The sequence below is a fragment of the Parambassis ranga genome, chromosome 3, assembly GCF_900634625.1.
Source record: "Parambassis ranga chromosome 3, fParRan2.1, whole genome shotgun sequence".
Taxonomy (NCBI): domain Eukaryota; kingdom Metazoa; phylum Chordata; class Actinopteri; family Ambassidae; genus Parambassis; species Parambassis ranga.
In genome coordinates this window covers 13,112,271-13,129,520 of record NC_041024.1, presented here as the reverse complement: position 1 = coordinate 13,129,520, position 17,250 = coordinate 13,112,271, and the positions used below count along the sequence as shown (strand labels likewise).

Below are 17,250 nucleotides of genomic sequence, written 5' to 3'. Positions count from 1 at the left end.
AGGAACTCATTTGACTCGCGGAACCATAAACTTTATGCGCATTAACCGAAGAATGTACAAGTGTGTGTGTATATATATATAATTTACTTGAAGATAAAGGTGAAAAAAAACTTGCCTGAGTGTGACTGGGCTCTGTGGCAAGACATAGAGGACATAAGACATAAACCCTAACTTGGTGTAAAACTGTAATAGTTCTTTGTAGGATATGTGACTAACTCATCATTCTTGTGCTGGGAGAATTTAGTACTTTTCTGTTTTATTTTTTTAATAATGTTATTAATTTATTTTTTAAGCAACAGGCATTCATCACAGCTGGGTGTGGCAGTTGTTTCTGAGTGAGGGGAATGGCTCAGCCCCCAGAAGGAAGAAGTGCACTGTATACAGATTCCTCAGTCAGAGTTTTTGTTTGACCTGTTTAAATGCATTTTGCTAAACTGACACTTAGAAATAACTCGCCCTTGTTGCATGTTCTTACATCAGAACTAATCCATTTTGTTCTTTGAAATCTTTCCATTTGTGCAGAAATGCCTTTATGTTTCTGTTGGATGACTTCTCACTGAATCGGGTTTAGGGAGGGTGCAGCTGTTTATGAATGACCCAGCTGAGACAGTAAGCAAGGAGCAGTCAGTTATGATAGCCAGTCTTCCTGCTTACTCTGTAAGCCCTGCCTCACAATGTTCTCCCAACAAGCCATCTAAACATGAAGGTTTTTCTGTCTGCAGTTTGGTGCCTTGCTGGATGCCATGTATGTATTGCGTGGTTGTGGCTGTAAAAACAAAACTGATCCCCCATCCTCAAGAAGCAAATGCATGCTTGAGTCAGTTCAGAAAAGGCAATATATGCTGAGTTATACTAGCGTGCACTAGTAGAGTCAGAGTGAAAATCAGACTATTAACAGTGGTTTGGTGTGGCTCTTTTAAGTCATTACAACCTTAAAGCCACATTACTGCCATTGTATTTGTTCTTTTCTTTTCTTCAGCCTCTTGTGTCAGTGAGTGATGTTATTGTGCCTGCAGCAGAGAGGGATCCCTTCATCCTTGTAGGAGATGGTAATTAGGCGAGATGACAACCAGTGGCCCAGACAACAAACACTGACCATTGTTGCATTCATTTTACTCTGAGTGTAAAAGGCTTCAGTTAAGCTGTGATGTCAGTACAAACATTAGCAGATTGATTAATTGACAGTGAACGATGAGAGCCATATGATGAAAGTGAGACAACTTTACAGTTTTATCCTAAAACCCTTGAAGAAGAGGAAATGAATCTGTTGCACGCAAGCAGCATGTTGGTAAGGATGAAACTTATCTATAGCTCTGCTTACTGGAGCGTGAAATGTCACTGACTTTCTGATCAAGTATATAATTAGATGTACACATTTCTGTCTGCCTAAAGTGACCAACTACTTTTCGGTGAAATCTCAAATCATCCACTCCAGTATCATTTAAGGTTCAGTATTGTTTAGTGTCTATAATGTATAATTCCACCTCTTCATCATTTTTCTGTAATGCCAAAGGCTATTGTTTGAGATTAATAGCCTTAGTGGCGCATAAAAGATGCCCATTAAGCTGCATCGAACCTCATTAGGTTAAATTGATACATTATGAGTAGCTGCTTGCTGAGCTATACTTTGACAATGGTGGATCAGAAAAACCACCACACACATTTTTATCTGTTATTACAGGCGTGTTTTTGTGCCGTGCATAATTAACTTCTGCTTTTATTGGTGGTTTGTTTCACTTGTGTTAATTCTGCCTCTTGAATTATATTCCTAACCTAGCTGCACGAATGCATGTACCGTACGTTTTTCAAGGCTAAACATGTATCTAATTTTGAAAAGTTATGTTTGTTGCTTGTTGTTTTATGATTTTCCAAGCATGCACTCTTTTTCTTTAAATCTGATATTCCTTATTTGAAGAAAATGAACAAATGGGATTGCAGTTATGGAGACAGATGAAATTACAACAGGGACAATCAATAACTTGAAGAATGTTGATGCTCTGCAGTTACATTTTCTTTGTGGAGAATATCACTGTTACCGCAACACAATATTGAAGAACAATCGAGGCATCAAATATTTGTTACTGACTGTATTGCATAAATTAGATTGGAAGATCAGATATTATATTTTTCAACATATGCCAGATGGTGTAGGTTTGTGGTTTTGGTTGGTGTTATTGATTTTATTTGTTTATCTGTTTGAGTTTTGTAGAGGTTTTCTTTAATTTAGAAAATGGGTTTTTATCCGGTTTTAGTGCTCAGCTGTTTAGCCCAGTACACACCAGATCATCACCGAGTTGAGGGGTTCTCTTCACAGCATTTTAGGAGCATATGAAGAGAAGAAACATTTGTGTCATGTGTCAAGTGTAACCTTTGAAGATATTGTTAAAGAGATATATTTAATAATTTGTAACTGGAGAAAGTATAAAGCTTTAAAGTCCATTTATCTGCAGAGTACATAAGAATTTCTACTTTTTGCTAATTTATTGCACTTTATTTAATACATACACTGGTCTGGATCATGTTCATGTGGTGTTCTGTGCAGAAGACCTAAAGAAGATGTACTGTCTGCATGAACATTATTGTCTTTGTCATTGAGTTTCTCTTCACTTTGTGTGAGAGAACTTGGCTATGGAGACTTGAACTATGTGAGTAATGGTGACATGCTGACTGAGATGTGCATCTCTTTTTCTGACAGGTATGGATGAGCGGCCCAACCAAGCATCTTGGGCCCCAGGTGGCGAATCCAGTCCCTCCTATGAGTCCTCGCGGGTAAGATGACCCACACCATAACGCCTCTGAATGGCCTTTCTGCTCCACAGCACATCATTTAACACTCATTACATCAAAGTGGTACACTCACAATGTTTTAGTCTCACCTTATCCCAGCACCAGTCATGTTGTATGACCTGTAACACATTTCTCTGCAACAGAAGGGACTAGTAAAACTTCTCATGGCTGGTGGAATTGATTTTTATTTATTTATTTATTTCTAAATTTAAATCTCTAACCAAATCTGTCATGCAGTTAGCGGAAAAAAAATCTGCTGACTGAAATCTGGTACAGTAATAAAGTAAAATACAAATAATTTAATTTTAAGTTAATGCTTCTTACAATTAAAGTAGAAAATATATGCCATAATGCTGATGACAAATGGGCAAGCTACAAGCTATATTAAAGCTCCATTTACACAAGGAAAATCAGTCTTCTGTACTTCAAAGTATGGATATTATTATTATATTGAGTAGTATTTTTGTTGCAGTCACAAGGAAGAAAATTAATTTTTAATTAGTATGGATTTAAATGAATGCATTTAGATTTTTATTATTTTATTCTATAAAAGATGTTGCTCTCCGAATGAGGATATCTCTGCATCCTTTATGTGTAATCCATTGGTTTATTATTATAGGAGCTCATCTTGTAGAACATGTTTAACTTATCCGTCCTTATTGTGTACAAGTGAGAACATCTCACTGTTTGTGAGAGCAAGTGTGAACAGCACTCCCCCTGTTTGTTTGTCCCTCACACATTGGTTGTTCGAGATGCCCTGTATGAATTTCATTTAATGTCAATCTCCTGTCACTTTCCATTAGAATTCAGTTAAATGTCAGAGTCACTCGGGCTGCGTTACCTTGTTTATTTCTCTGTGCCCTTCCCGAATGAACATCTACAGGCTATGGTAACATAGGCAGCTTGATTTGAATTATAAGACAGAGACGCTTGAGATATCTTTGCTCCAGGTGCATATAAATGAGTGATTCTGACATTACAAGGCACAGCATCAGCCAGCAGACAGCTGTTTGCACCAACATAAGGCATGCACACAAACACTCACAGCTGCATGCACACACTATATTGATACTGACTTGATTTATAAAGCCTATGCCCACTATTCTGGTTTATGAAGGGGGTGGCATTTGTCATAACCTCAACAGCTGACAATAATCTGTTGAAGAATATATTTTCAGATTATCCAGTCATGGCTACAATTTACATATGTAATAAGATTTGTATTCCTGTATTAATCATCAATTGAGGACACATCAAGAATTTAATTAATAGATGTGTTGGCCAGACTTTAGCCAAAATTTGTGTCATTTTACAAATGCAAGACTAGCTGATTCTCTTAATGTATGTGTAGTAGTAACCGTGGTATATTTGGGTTTGATAACAGTACTTAAGAAATGACCACATTTGGATGATACCTGTCCCACTCTTATAAACAAATAGAGACAGCTACAGAAATACGCATTTCACGGACTGACATATCAACCTCATGTTGCGTTATCTTGGTGATGACGGGACTGAACATTAGACCGACAACAGACTACAGTAGTGTTAAGGATGAGGATCCATTTTGTTTCAGTTACTCTGTGTCATGCTGCCTTGTTTTGGCACCTTCAATAAAGCCTTTAATTGATTTTATGAGCAGAAAGTGAAAACATGAAACATAGGATGAACTCATCGGTAAAGCATTTCTTAAAGTTTTGAGGATCTCAGCACTTGGAGGGTTTTACCTGTGGAAAAGAGTATAACCTGTGACAATCAGAAGAATTCTGACGGATAGATTTCCATACACTCTGAATCACTTCCTCCATCTCCCAGCCCACCTTTTAAAAAATTCAATCCATTTAAACATAAATCCAATTAAAATATAATTTATTCCATGTTTTTAGAAAGGACTTGGCCTGTTGTCATTTTCTGTAAAAACAACATTTTAATCTAGTCTTGCTCAGGCCTTATGCTTTTGAGGAGAACATTTGCCCACAGTGATGCTCTGCAGTGTGGTTTGATGGTTTAAACTTTGTTAAATGAATTCAATTGATTAAAAAAACAATCCTTGTTTTCTCTTCAGTTCAGGAGTGATTCCGATTGCTTCATCTTTCAGTCTGTTACAAAGGGAATTCAGTCTTGTCCCTGAGCTTGTTTGAGCTGGTGCGCTACGAGCGTGTGATCAGTCAACTGTGAACAGTCCCGAGCCCTGCCGTGACCTTGGCTCCCAGCCAGCCGCTGTATCCTGGGCAGCTGTGGCTGTAGGCTGGCGGTCTGACAGGCAGGGCTGTGCCCACCGCCGCTGCACAACAACCCCCACTTCCCCAGTGCCCTGCCCCAACTTGATTCTCGACCCCACACGCATCCATCATGACTATATCATCACTTCCCAAGCTGCCACACGCAGCCACACGTTCACCTGGGATGCAGCACAGTGAGGAGATGACTCTTTAAATATTGTGGCGAGTGATTGGGGAAAAGGCGTGAGCTCCGGCCTGTCTGCTGCCACTGAGAACTGACAGTGATTTAGCCACTAGTGCTAACGTAGCCCCGTGGCGGTGATGACAGCGTGTGTTAGTGTCTTGGATAGATGTAGGCCACCAGTGTTTGGGAATGATGAGGAATCTGTGATTGATGATCTAACATCCCAGAGGAGCAAACACACTGTGGTGTGTCCACTGACACATACAGACCTACACTAAGACTGGCTTGACCATTATCTCATACTGCTTTTCCTGTCCTGCTTTACTGAGAATTGAATTTATGTTTTTCTTTGATAGCTGGGAGTGGTTTCTAAGGAACAAGCCAAGACTCTTGGAAGGTAGCCTAGACACAGAGACACAAAGTAGTTTAGTTCATACCCCTGGTAAAGCCACAATTTATTCTTTTGTTTTTATTTTCTTGCAGAACCCTTTGCTTCCAGCTTAGGCTGACACAACTGTAGGTTTATATATATTAGACAAATACAAAATCTAACTCAGAAAGTGAATTGTGCATTGTCCTTGTTTTGCAGAAGAATGAAGGATGTTTTCTACTTGCTTACGTTAGCTGTGTATGTGTGTAAATCTGGGCGTGTTGTATTAGTTTGCAAGAGCTTCTCACAGGGCTGTTTGTTATTGAGTCTGTTCATGGTGTGATTAACAGTGTGTGCGGCCTGGCAGCAGCACAATAGGGAATCTCTAAGGATTCCCTCAACACAGCACAACACTCCACTGCCTTTGAAATTACTCCATCACCATCCACTCACAGAAGAAAGATAGATAATAAGATTGACTTTTTTTTCACAGTATGTTGAATGCAAAGGGTATGAGATGGTGAAAATAGCAGTATAGAAATGCAAGCCCGGTGCTGGTCGGTCCCTCCGGTGGGAGTTAATGTAGTTTGGGATGATGTGTTTGACTGGAGCACAGGAGGATTTTCACAGGGCTTGGGATTAGCACTGTAACGGAGCATCTTTTATTACATGGGACCCCAAGTTTTCAAAAACCATACTGTGACCGATATTTAGACCTAAGCCCCTGAAGCTGATAAGTGTCATGAAAAGGCACTGTTAAGCTGCAGGAGAAAAAGGCAATTTTTTCAAAGCTGCAGGTACCTGGAAGGGATGTAGGATTGCATCTCTCTGTTTCTTAGCCTTCTATTAAACAACACCTTCTTATGGTCTGGGTGCATGAGGTAGTACACAGGTCTGTTGTTATATAGAAGGCTAAGAAACAGAGAGACGCAATCTCTGTTATATAGACAAAATATTAGAACCAAAAGAAAACTTTTAACATATAGCTAAAAATAAAAAAGCTTTAAAAGTAGTTTGCTCTCTGTATATATATTGTTACTAGTCAAACTCATGCATATTTAGAATATTTACTTGAATATTGTTGGCAATAAAAAGTTCATATAGTTCATATAAGCCATATAGACCAGTTGCGCTCTCCTCTTACTAATTATTGGTGTGCTATAGCACACAATTATCAAAGCTGCCCACTAATGTGTTTAATATTGTGATCTCTTCCCCCAGGGTTTCGCAGACAGTCCTCATTACAGCGATCATTTGAGTGACAGTCGATTAGTGTCCCATGAAGGATTGTCCCCAACACCTTTTATGAACTCAAACATAATGGGTAAGTAAGTGACTCCTTTCATCTCACCCCTCACATGCCCTTTGGTAGTGGAGTGACATCCTGTAAAAAGCACTGCCTGGTAGAGGTTAAAGCACATCAGGCATCTGGAGGTTTCAGTACTGAAAGGCTTGCTGGGGTACTGGACTATTTTCTTCCATCTCCTCCTCTCTTTATTTCCTCTCTAAATCCCCCCCTCCCCTTTTCTCTTCCTCCTCCTGTTATGACCCTCCCCCAGGCTACAAGTCACGCCATCAGTATAGCTTTCCATCATAAGGAGCCATCTCCTAGACTTCAAAACTGCCCTCAGTAGCTTCCACTGGCAGCACAGCTTTGTGTTGGTTGGGTGTATGATTGAATAGTTGTATCAAAGACCTTTTCTTGCCCCCCCCAAATATACATATTACCGGTAGTTGATATACCAACCTGTCTCTGGTTATTATTTTGAGAGCATTTGAGAGCTGTTCTGATTTTGTTTTACCACACCGTCTCTTTGCCTGGTTCTACCCTCTTTGATGTTGCACTCCCTTTTATTAACACACTACTCTCACGTTCAAAGCATTAGCCTGTCTCTAGTTTATGAATGTATTTTTTTTAACCAAATTATACGTATTGTTTTAATAATAATTTAATACATGCTTCACTACTGACTTGCAATATGTTCTACTGTTACAAAATTAAGAGCTGTATGTTGTCTATCTCTTTAGCCTGGCATCTTTGTGATGTGTAACCACTTGACAGTTTTATGGCTAACTATATCTCAGCTTATTATGTAATGGCCCTGGAGACTGGCTTCCAAGCACAGCGATTAGTTCACAAATGGGTGCTGCTGAATTGAAACAAAATGTTATCTCTCTTGTAACTGATCACATGACTCCCCCCAAACACACACACACAAACACACAGTCTTTGTGTCCCTTCTTCAGCTGCATCTGTAATTATGCTCACCAGCAGCAGAATATGGATGTGATCTGTTGCAGTGATATGTCAGATCCAGACAGTATGATTGTAAACTGGGAATTGCCTGTGCTTATCTCAGACTGGGAAATTCAAGATGGCTGGGGTCTTATTAAATTGTTTTTTTCTCATTGTAATATCTGGGATGTACATGGATTTATGGAGGTTTCTGCCCCCTCATTAAGTCCTGTATGAAAGGTTATTTCTCTCAATGTACAGAGTAGAACAACCACACAGTAAGAAATTCACAGTTATGATGATGTAGGTATGATTTGTTTTATTACCAGAAATGTGTCAATTTGCCCTCTTATATAAACAACAGAATAGATGACTCCTAATATCAAATGATCATTTGGACAAGGTAAAAACCAGAAATAGTAAAAATGCAGATGAATGTACTATAACATCACCCATAGGTTTATAGAGAGCAGTTTTCATGGTAGGTGTGAGGAGCTAAATGTGCACTGAATTGGGTAAATAACTGAGTTGGCTGAGCTGTTGTTGTGAGATCTGTCTAGAGACGCTGTGTCAGACAAATAGCATCACTGGACAGTGAATAACTACAGATATTTAGAAGTGACCCAGTGCTGGCCTAAAGCTTACTGTGTCCGGGCCCTTAGGACCTTTTCATACTTTATTTCCTGCCTGTTATTCAATGTATTGTTTCTGATCGGAAGTGCCCAATCCGTACCCCTAATGACATTTCCATGTTTACATGGATATGTTCAGTTTATCAGCACAGCAGATCTAAACCCGCCTTTGTATTTGGAAATACAACACTAATTGGAAATTTCCTGGTTGGAAACTACTGGCTAAAATATGTTGTTTTTCTGTTACAAGAAATTATTCATTTCATTCATTTTTTACCTTGAGATCTCAAAAGAGAAAAAGACAACTACATGTTACACCGACCGCTACTGTAAAATAAGCATGGGTCCACCACACTTAGGGATTAAAGTAATAATGAGGATCAGTGGATACACCATCATTGGTAAACAATAGTTACGTGTAAAGGGAATTAGGTCTATATTTGCTGGAAAAAAGTGTGCACATACGTTCTGTGGATTATGGAATATGCAGTATTGTGTATGATTGGCTTGGAATCTGACATAAATTTCCACTTTACATAGATATTCTCTAATTTCGAGATTGCCCCACACATCTGCTTTACAACTTCAGAAATGTGAACCTATCCACTGTATATGGTTGGTGGACCTCTGCATTCTAAAATATGACAGAATGAGAATGCATTGTTGTTGTGAAATGCCATGGTCATGACACTGTATGACACAAGAGCTGCATGAGGGTTTGAAGCTGAAGAATGGGGATTTTGGTTGAATGCCAGTGAGCCACTGAGTGCTCAATGATGACACTGTTCTCCTGGGGGGGCTGGGTCTCGGCTGGTACGTACAATGCATCAGCTGGTCGGGGCCTCACGTGCATGAAGGCCCCACCCTCTTTTGCTTAAAATCCTCTTACTAAGCTGCAGGTCATCCACTGCATACTGCCCGACAGGTGGCAGCCACATTTTTCATGCATACTGGGAACCACACACAGTTTCAGCCATGTGAGTCTCTCTGACTCAACCAGTCATCACATGCATTAGGTACATGGGCTATTGTCATCATTCAGGTACATTTGCAACACAGTGTGAGATTCCTGTGGCTGGACAAACTGATGTAATGAACATCCTCTTATAATGAATATTTACAGTGGTCAGCACAACTGTGATTATAGTTATATGTTCTTTCTGTGTAACACAGTACAATACGTGTTCAGGCAAGAATTTTCAATAATCCATAGTCAGTTCCAGTTTGTGTTTCCTGATTTTCAGAATGGAAGAGTCCAAAAAAAGAGGTAGGTAGTTAAACAAACAGGTTTACATAAAATGGCAATAGCAGAGGAAGATATGTAATGCTGCGGTGTGATGCTAAGCCTTCTGTAGGGCCTGTTGTGGAGATTTGGCTCTTGTTCACTAGTTCTAATTGTTTAGCCGCATGGATTTCCAATGGGTCATAGCCCTGACAAGGAATAGTTACATCTAATTACCTACTGAGTTTTTTCTTGTGGTGTCAGCTTAGCAAAGTCAGTGGGGGATGCAGATTTCAAGCAATCTGGGCAATTACTGCAGGCGATGAGCTACAACTGATAGAGCTGCACTCTGCTCTTTTGTTTTACACCGTCTTCTGAATCTGCACCGCTTAGTGTTATGTTTGTCATTATTTACTTAATGGACTGATATATTGGCTTGTGATTCTCCTGCTCAGATGATGCTTTAAAGTTATTGTGCAAATTAGCAGGACTGGGCTGATGAAGCTTTTTGTATCATTAGTCACAGTTTATGGGCCTTTACTGGGGGAAAATAAAACATTTTATTCTTCAGTATAGTAGTAGTCAGTATTTTTGTCACACACTTCCCTAAGTATACTCACAGCCCCAAAAAGGACAGAAATAGTCCTCAAAATGTTCAAGACAGTGAACAGCTTTGTCCTTGTGATGCTTTTAAAACAATTCTCAGTTCTTTCCAGCCATGTGCCTGAGAGCGTGATATAGCAACTGCTGAGTTGTAGTTTTTAGACTCACGTTTCTCCTGTGTGGTCTATGTACAGTAACCAGTATTACTCATACAGCTTTAGCCCTGCATAAAAACTAATCAGCTTAATGCTGTCTTCAAGACACACATACAGCCGCGTGCATGCTGCACGCACCTCATCAACATACACGTGTGACCCTAAAGTGAGTACTGTGATTGCTCAGCTGTCCCTTTGTGTCTTATCCACTGTCGTATATGCAGACATCAAAGACAATGTCTTCATAATCAACTTCAGCGATCCAGCACATTAGCCAAACAGAGATTAGAAATAGCAATGATCCCCTTTGTGTTAGTTTGAGGTAACTAGTGGAGCATGGTCTGTCTGTCTTGGTGCTTTCAGGTGGCATGAGTTAATGATTCAAAGCAGTAGATGCTGCAAAGTGCTTCGGTTCAACCTATTAAAAAAATGAATGACTTTTCTTCTTGGATAAACATTTTCATAGCCGGAGTTTCTGCCATACTCTGTAGATTTCTTTTTCACAGCCACATATTAAAATGTTTTGTTGTTGCGTGTTGATGTGCTTTTTTCTGTGGAAAGACAAGAAATTAAGGCAACAGATATGAGTAATTTATATATCACTGGATGTGTAATTACAGCCTGGACTTGAGGAAACTGTGTTATAGAGTTGATCCACAGCTCCAAACATAATGTTTTAGAGAACAAGTTATGTAGGTCTTGATGTTGGAACAATTGAAATAATTGATTTCCTCTATTTGTCTTCCTGTTTGTGCAGGTAATAGTGTTTCCTTTTAGTATTTGGTTAGCTGTAGAATCCAACTGTTCAATGAGGTTATATTTTATATCATAAAAAAAACGCATCCTGCACCAGTTAGTCTCTTATACAGGAGAATTTATGTCTAATTGTTCTTTAAGGCTTTTCATGAAGTGTCAATTCCCATATCACACTGCCATCCCTGGTGTGTTTTTACTGGGGCAGGTGTCATGTGCTAATGCTCTGTCCCATGAGAGACCTTCCTCAGACCCAGGCTGTGATTGTGGCCAGGTGCTGTTCAGGTGTGCACTCGGTTTCCAATGCAGTGTGGGTCACAGGTGCTGCCAATGCTCTCCTTCTTCCTATTCAGCCGTCCATGCCTGTGTTCACACATACATACTCAGACACACACGCGGACATGTGCGCACACACACACACTCACAGACACACAGTACTGTATACTGCAAGCTTTCACAAAAAACAGCTAAATATAGTATGTTTTCTAAAAATCACTTCATCTAACATGATGCCATCATATACTATACTATAGTATATACTATATACACTTTTGCTGTGTGTGTGCAAGAAGGCAAAATGAAGGGGTGTGTGCAGTACAGTTTAGTGGATGTAGCCGGTCATTATGCAGAGCTGCAGGGTGTGCTTATCTATTACTGTGGTCAGTGGAGCATGAAGACGAGCTGAAAGGGTGCAAATCTCTTTTCTCCTTCCCCACACCGCCCAGATCTGCCCACACATTGCAGCCCTCCCCGCCCACACACTTCTCTCAGCCCATCTTGGCCCTGCCCGGCCCCTGCCTGCCCTTCTTCCTTAGGCCTTGGCCCTCAGCATGCGACTGGTGAGGCTACCCAGCTGCAGAGGATCAGCTGTAGTCTGAGTAGGCCTTGAGGGCTGACTGTGGTCAGCTGTGGTGTGGGAAAGGTATGATGACATAACAGGTCTCTAAGAAGCAGCTGAAGGGCCAGGTATCTTTATAATCAGAGAAAATTAGTCTTCATGTACAGTAGTAGCAGTATAAAGGAATACTTGTCAGACATGTTGAAATCATAAAGCAAAAGAGCAGGCAGTGTTGTCTGTTATATGGGCTCAACATATTTGCAACAAAGCAGTCTTCAAATCAACATGTTCTGCTGCGTAGTGGTTAAGAAAGTTTTGATAAACCCAAATTCTGTCTCCAGTGCATGTTTACTTGTATATCTCACATCTCTTTCTGGGTCCCCCTCCCACCCTCTTTTCTCTCATTTCTCTCTGGCCTCCTGCTGCCTGCAGCTGATGCCAAATAGAATGTTTAAGATCATTTAATACAAGTGCAATTCTAAAAAGGAAACGGTTCATTCAGAAGAATTCCTGGCAGTGGAACCTTTTAAGTCTGCTCATTTTAGTGCATGTTTTTGCCTTGCTGATAGCAGTGAATATTTTTAACTGTACGAACCTGAAAAAGCTCTTGAGCATTAAAATATTGCCCCCTGAATCTTCATTACTCAAAAAAGCACAAAACTGTAATCACCATCTGTAATGCTTTATTGAAAGCAGAATGGCTGAACAGTTTTTGGACTGTTTTTGAAACGTATTAATCCAGGTGGATGACAGATTCAGTCTTAGATGCTCCGTTGTTTTCTTTTTCATGAAACCCCTACCAAATGGAGAATGCATGAAATTGACCCCTAAGTATACTGCACATCAATCCCCCAAATACAGACAAGTGAGGTTTTGGTTGTGAAGGTTTTCTCCTCTAATTTGTCAACACATCAAAGGTTTAGTTCTTGTTGAGATGAGCCACAGAAAAGCTGGCTCACAGTTGCTGCTCAGTTTTCTTGCCCACTGCTCCTCTAACTCCTGCCTCCATTTTTATTACACGGTCACTACTGCTTGGCCAGGCGTCCTGTGTCCTTGGCAAATAAAACACTAGATTATGTTACACTCCCCTCTTGTTGGACTGTAGTGGATTGTGATTGGATAATAAAATGCAAACATTTGTTTCGCCTTTACTCCCACTTGACAATGCCTGACATTTTCTCCTGCGCTTGCACAGCCCCAAGAGTGTGAAGTGTGGGAAGTGTAGAGAGAAGCATGGCTCTGTGAGACTTTTTCTTCACTGCCAGGAATATGGGGGTGGGAAGGTACATTTTTTCAACTTAAAATCAACAAAACTCTTTTCAATGGCTACAGCAATTTTTGTCCACATACAATCCCCACAGAAAGTGCTCATCAAAAGATTTATCCCCCTCAGGCTGCTTTGGTGTGTTATTTAGAGCAGTCTTGTGTTCTTAAACTGAAGACCACTTAGGGTTTGCAGGGGCTTTCTGTGTAAGGAAATATGCCCACAGTGCTTGGAGCTGGATCAGCATTCCTAACCCATGTGTGTATCCTTCCTTGTCCTTCACCTCTCTTTCAGCTCTCGGTTGTTTTGCTGTTCAACAGTTGTTTGGCATGTAATACCAAACATCGACACAGACTTTGATGTTACACACTGACTTGATTGTAATAGCCAACTGGGGGACATTTCTTCAGCTTGTTAAATGTGCTCTTGTTTTCCCAGACAGGGCTCTCTGAGGCTGACAGTGTGCTCCCATGTGAATGTGGGATGCAGGGGAGCATGTTAGTGTCCCTACTACAGCAGCATCCATTACAGTGTTGGTGTTCACATGGTGGGAGACGTTATTAGGGAGCTCATCGCCATTCTCCTCTGAGAGAATGGATGTGTGATTATGAAGTCATCAGCTATGAACCAGTGAGGCTACGGAGAAGCACCCCTCCTCATGGGTCCTCAGGGTGCCATTGATTGGTGACCATGTGTTTGTGCCTGATAGACTGTGAAATGGTGTGTTGCTGCACGGCTGTGTCACACCTGCGTCCCACCAAGGTGATTGATTGGTTTGGTCATGTGGAATGTTCCCATCTGGTCTGCAGTAATGCATTTTTTTCCTCATTTGTGAATAACAAGCACTGGCAGGAGAATAGTTGAGCTTGGAAAAAGGCAAAGGCCAAGCGAAAACATTTTCCCCTGTCCACCTCCCCTTTTTCCTTTTTACCGCGTTAAAGAAAATTCAAATAGACCGAGCCACGGCACCTGATTATCCTAGGAGGGGATAAATACAATCAGGAAATCCACATCCCCTTTCTCACACTGAGATGGATTTTAGGAGATTTTAGGAAAATGTTTAGCTAGAGTAAGGGGCACCAGCTTCTTCTTTTGAAAGTCATACTTCAGGGTTAGAAAATGTGCAGTATAACGAGGGATGTGTTGATCTTGCTAATTTAGATATCTTCTCTTGATTAGTAACCCTCCTGAATATACAGCCTAATCTAAAAGCAATGGATTCTTTCCCCCCCTGAGTCTAATGTGTTATTTTGTTTCTCATTCCTACATTCTTCCTGGTTTAATTTCTCTTAATCCTGGTCCCTCGCCTTTAATTGATCTATTCATTTCACCTAATGGCTAATTACACATCAGGCTGCATGAGCAGATGCATTTATCATCATAGTACATAATAATCAGTGACATTTCAACAAAGAAAAAAATAAATATGCAAATAAGAACTCATTAACATTTGCTCTTGCTGTTTTGAATAATGTCACTGCTGACAAGGCTGTATGCAGTAATTGATGTTGAGCTCAGGGCAAAGGAGACATGTTTCCTTGGTGTTTTGGGGGGTTCATCATGTTGTATAATGTTGCTGTAAGGCTGGGCAGTAGAATTTCTTCCACCAGCCAGGGGGGAAGCTGAACTGCCTCCTATCCCTGTTTCCTCAGTCTGACCTCTAACCCAGTCAGCTTTTATTTACTGCCAGAAAAAATATGGTAGAAGCATCAAACACACCTGACAGGATGGATGTACACAAACTCTTAAGAGAAGGAAACCAAAGCAGACGTGTTAAAAGGTATGGTGAAAAAAGAGTGTGTTCAGTCAGTCCATCTGATGTGTCCTTGTGTTGTAGTCTGGTTGCCAGAGAAATGTATTAGTAACCATGGAGCCTTTCTAATTTTACTTCCAAGTCACTCAGAAAGGCCAACTTTAGCTTTGTGTAGAGGAGACTGTCCTGTTGACAATTTTTGATTTAATAATCTTCAAGTCCAGTCATATTAATGAAACCTGGTTGTGAATTTTAATGTTAAGGAAAATCATACTGATGTATATTTTTTCCGCAATCTATTAATCCTCATGTGTTGAAGGCTCCATGGAAGTCACCACGTGGGACCATAAGCATGGACAATTATGTGTGTTTAGACCAAAAACAAAAAAACAAGCGAGTTGGCATGTGATAGGTTCCTTTGGTTTCTGCATTAGCAGCATTTCCTCATCCTGTATTATGTGTTTGTTTTCTTGGTCTTGGCTTCCCTTGGAGCAAGTAAAATTGACTCATTTTCTGGATGGGAAAAAAGAGGCCCCAGGAATGCATCTGAGAGGCAGTGAAGCACGCTCACTAATTGGCTGTTTTTGTGGCAAGGTTTTTGAATTGATCCCTGGAGAAGCTTAGGTCACTACCTCTCACGTTATCAAAATAAGGGGACTCGACACATTCGCCCATTATGTTGTACTGCAGTTCTGTAATCGATAAAGATGCAAGATACAGTGAATGACTGGTCAGCTTGCCTTTTCTTTCAGCTGCATTTTAGCACCTAGTGTGTCCTTATTCACCACTTTAGCAGGGCTCAGAAATATTCAGTTTGTAATACATCATGTTTGTGATCATTTAGAATTTGTTCAATGTTTGTATTTATTTATTTTACAAATCCGTTTAGGATCAGTAATTATCAATAATAGAACAATAATCAAATCCTTGATTCTTACTGCCAGACATCTTTTAAAATAATCTCAGTGTAACCCATTAACACCAAAGTGCACTGGTTGCATTGTGCAGTTGGGAAGGTGACCTCTAAGCAATGGCTATGTTGCTCTATGGGTAATCAATTATGTGGTCTGACATCATTCATACTTTATACTGTGGTTATTGCAGAATAATCTTAGCTTAATGTTTTAGCGAGCTGTTTGAATATAGAGCCTAAATCCCATCATGTGTCTGTAGCTGTGCAGCGACCAACAACAAGCATCAACCACTACAGTGATGATTATGAGGCCAGGTGAGTGCAGAACAAGAAAGGTAAAAGCAGGGAGACTAAGAATCAAGTTTAGTCTATGTGGTATGATGGGGAGTGACAAGTCATTCTTGGTAAGAGGCACATGGCAACAGACTGGGGTACAGAAAAAAACAGCAAAGAGTGAAAGCAAATTGGGTCTGGCCAAACAATAGTTGAACTTGAAAGTGTTATATTTAGAAAAAAACTGGGCACAGATGACACCCTCCTTGCTGCAAATCACAGTGGTAGTACAATAGGTCTATGAGGAACTAAATTATTTGACACATAAAGGCAAAATATTGGGTTTTTCTGCTTTAGTGTGTCACAGATTTTAAAGTGGCATGAGCAGTTATGTTGTCTTAACTGACAACAAACCTAGAATACAACAAGAATGTAAAAGTCAGTGCATGGCACAGTGCAATAGAATCATAATGTTTTTAAATATGAAAATATTTATATATCAGTGGGTTATATGGCTGCAAGATATTTGACAAAGTATTGATTTTCCTCTGCTGTGTAATGCCTCACAATTTCAGCCATACCTTCACACTTCTAAGTGATATGCTAATGATCAGCTTCATCAGAATTGATGGAATTTTTTTCCTCTTGAGATGGATTTTTTTTCATCGCATTGGGGATATACTGAGTAATGGCAGTCTGCATGCATGCATATGCATATGGATTCCATTATTGATGGTGATTGCGGTAATTAAACCACTTTACTGGTGTTGCTATTTTTCCCCCTTTTCTATATCTTGCTGATGTTTTAGACGGATAATAAATGCTGCTTCCTATCAATCACTGCACTTTGGACTCATTAGCAGGCATTTGACGCCAAAAGAAAACACATGCTTAGTCCTGCATAGAGCTGCTCAGAACAAATGGGCATGTTCAAGGAATAATAAGAATATTAGTGTTGCTCATGTTGTGAGCCTGTGATCACACAGGTCTGCTCAGAGGAGGGAAAACAAACATGCCAAACAGCAAGCCTCTAACACATGAAACA

General features: G+C 40.2%; 1 protein-coding gene across 5 annotated transcripts in view; it reads left to right on the top strand.

Annotated features, from left to right (window-relative positions):
- The window catches only part of tcf12 (transcription factor 12), a 57,988-nt gene that overhangs the window by 4,352 nt on the left and 36,386 nt on the right, over positions 1 to 17,250 (top strand). For all 5 annotated transcript variants that reach the window (XM_028401613.1, XM_028401612.1, XM_028401610.1 and 2 more), the window contains exons 4-5: positions 2,696 to 2,769; positions 6,785 to 6,887. In XM_028401613.1, coding sequence (XP_028257414.1) covers positions 2,696 to 2,769; positions 6,785 to 6,887 — 177 coding nt within the window. The remainder of the gene's footprint in view (positions 1 to 2,695; positions 2,770 to 6,784; positions 6,888 to 17,250) is intronic.